This window comes from Mizuhopecten yessoensis, unplaced genomic scaffold, assembly GCF_002113885.1.
Source record: "Mizuhopecten yessoensis strain PY_sf001 unplaced genomic scaffold, ASM211388v2 scaffold8463, whole genome shotgun sequence".
In the NCBI taxonomy this organism is placed as follows: Eukaryota; Metazoa; Mollusca; class Bivalvia; order Pectinida; family Pectinidae; genus Mizuhopecten; species Mizuhopecten yessoensis.
Window position 1 is genome coordinate 31,461 of NW_018407560.1, and position 2,630 is coordinate 34,090.

At 36.2% G+C, this 2,630-nt stretch overlaps 1 protein-coding gene across 2 annotated transcripts in view; it reads left to right on the forward strand.

The window, feature by feature from the left end:
* LOC110456009 (sterile alpha and TIR motif-containing protein 1-like) overlaps window positions 1-2,630 on the forward strand; it is a 39,680-nt gene that overhangs the window by 11,973 nt on the left and 25,077 nt on the right. For both annotated transcript variants that reach the window (XM_021506519.1, XM_021506520.1), the window contains exon 7: window positions 1,969-2,090. In XM_021506519.1, coding sequence (XP_021362194.1) covers window positions 1,969-2,090 — 122 coding nt within the window. The remainder of the gene's footprint in view (window positions 1-1,968; window positions 2,091-2,630) is intronic.

The following is a 2,630-nucleotide window of genomic DNA, read 5'->3' on the forward strand; positions in this document are numbered from 1 at the left end:
ATACCAAATTATAGTTATCTACATATATGTACTGTCCGTACCCAATTATAGTTATCTACATATATGTACAGTCCCGTACCCAATTAAAGTTATCTACATATATGTACAGTCCCGTACCCAATTAAAGTTCACAGTTGTCTTTTCCTTGCAAATTTCATGCATTTTTACATATTTCAGTGAGTTTTCCTGATCTCATTCGTAATGATACCGAGGGAAATATTTGAATCATGAAAGAGAGTTATTTGAATATTTCTCTCGCAATACGTTTACTCTGATCGTTGAGCGATTTTCAAGATGTGCCAATTATTTAAAGGAAATTAGATTTGTTGTATAATGTCATTTTGTTCTTTATCTAACTTAAACTTTATGGTAAAATATTTCGTTCTGAGATACACTTGTCGTGTCTTGAAAATTGCAAAACTGCAAGTTATGAAAATATAATGAGAAAAAAACCCAGACATTTATTGGATCTTAAAAGCCATGCAATCGTATGTAAAACAACGAATGTTCATATAATTATATAAAATATATATTATCTAAATCTGTTGGATATATCTACATACACATTTAAAGTTTCCAAATACACTGCAGAACACCTGTGGATTTAAAATACAACTTTTTTGGTGTAAGACATTATGTAGTAAATGTCATGTGGTAAAATACACAGGGGCCTGCAAATTTGTAACATCAATATCTACTATTTACTCTGAACACCTTAGTTTAGGTCCAAATATAGCAGTAACAAATTATCAGGTCCCTGTGGTATACTACTCCAATCCAGTCATTCCTTTGCCCCACTGTTATTGATATTGAAATCACAATTCACAAGGGAAATGATTTTTACATATGTATGTTTTTGTTTGTTCAACTGGTACTGTATATACTTTGGTATAAAATAGCATATGTTAGAACTACTTGGTTTAAAACCTTAAATGTGACTAATAATTAAGATTCAGTTTACCATACATCAACGATAAGTCGCTGTCTGGTGCATTTAATCCAGTCCCGCCATGTATTTAGTATTTCTGATCATGGTCAGTAGTCACTTCTAACGATCAGACGACGTTCTTGAGAAATTACATTACAAGGTATTTGCATCGTTTTTGTTATTTTTCAGAATGAAATCTATACTGTTATGTGTATATTATGGAAACAAATTATTGTTGATATCAAGAATTGCATGTTATCACATTCAAATATGTGTTATTTTACCGAAAGATTGACTAGCTTAGATTGTAACATCATCTCGGAGAATGACGCAAAGTAGTCAGCCCGTCTTGGGACACCAACAAGCCGCGATATATTTGCTTACAAAAAGTAAAACAACATGTAAATATATCATTTAAAAAGATCACATAGTCAGCTTTAATTTTTAGTCCTTTGATTGGAAGCTATAACCAACAGATTATTTATATTTCAAATCACACTCGGGGCCAGGGCTATCACTAGACACTAGCTACTATAGTCGAACCCCAGACATCTCATTTCACGGCTTATTTAAACGACTGTATTTTCTACAAATGGCTAATAAATTGGCAATAATATGATTTACCTGCACATTTGTTCAGTGAAGCTTGTGTGTGTCTCCAATATTTTGGATGGTTGTGAAATTCTTTTTATTGTAACATGTTTCTTTTCATCATAAGTGTTCGCCAAGTCTGCCGTTTTATTGCAAACAGTTTCGTTTCAGAGCCTGAGTTTTAACTTAAGTCTGCTCTTGGGCAGTCTCAGCTTTTTGACTTCAGCTTGAGGCGCTGAGCTGAGTTTTTAGTTTGTGATAATGAATTACAAACGCTGAGCTTGAGTTCTAGAGTTCGGACTCAAATCTCAGCTTGAGGCGACTCAAGTACGTTTGTGATACCGAAGCCTGTTCATCAAGTTAATTTTTATAAACTTTCTTTTTGGATCCTGACTGATGTTAGTATTAATTGCCATTGTATACATTGCGTCTCTGTGTATTTATTCCAGGAGATTGTTACCGCCCTTGAGAGTGATTGTAATATCATTCCCGTGCTGGACAACTTTGAGTGGCCTGTTCCGGAGGAACTTCCCATTGACATGCAACAGGTCGTGTATTTCAATGGAGTCAGGTAAGGTGATGCACCTCTATACGGTTTTTCCTCAGCGTGTCGGGCACTTTGAGATAAAATTATGCTGGTTAAGGATAAAGTTTCCAAACCGTTGTTGTAGAGATTATATTGAGTGACAATAGTGATTGTTACGGTAGTGAGAAGATTGAATTGTGACAACTCTATAGCACGGTGTCCTTGGTGGTGATGATCTCACAGGTAGGGCTCCTCATGTCAATAGCGGGTTTTTTTAAACAGATTTTCTGAATAAATACTTGTGTAATGTTGTGTAATCCCACAACTGTAGCCATGGCTTTATCACTGTGTTTGTGTATCACAGGAACCCCACACACTATATATCACAGGAACCCCACACACGATATCACAGGAACCCCACACACGATATCACAGGAACCCCACACACGATATCACAGGAACCCAATACACGATATCACAGGAACCCCACACACGATATCACAGGAACCCCACACACGATATCACAGGAACCCCACACACGATATCACAGGAACCCCACACACGATATCACAGGAACCCCACACA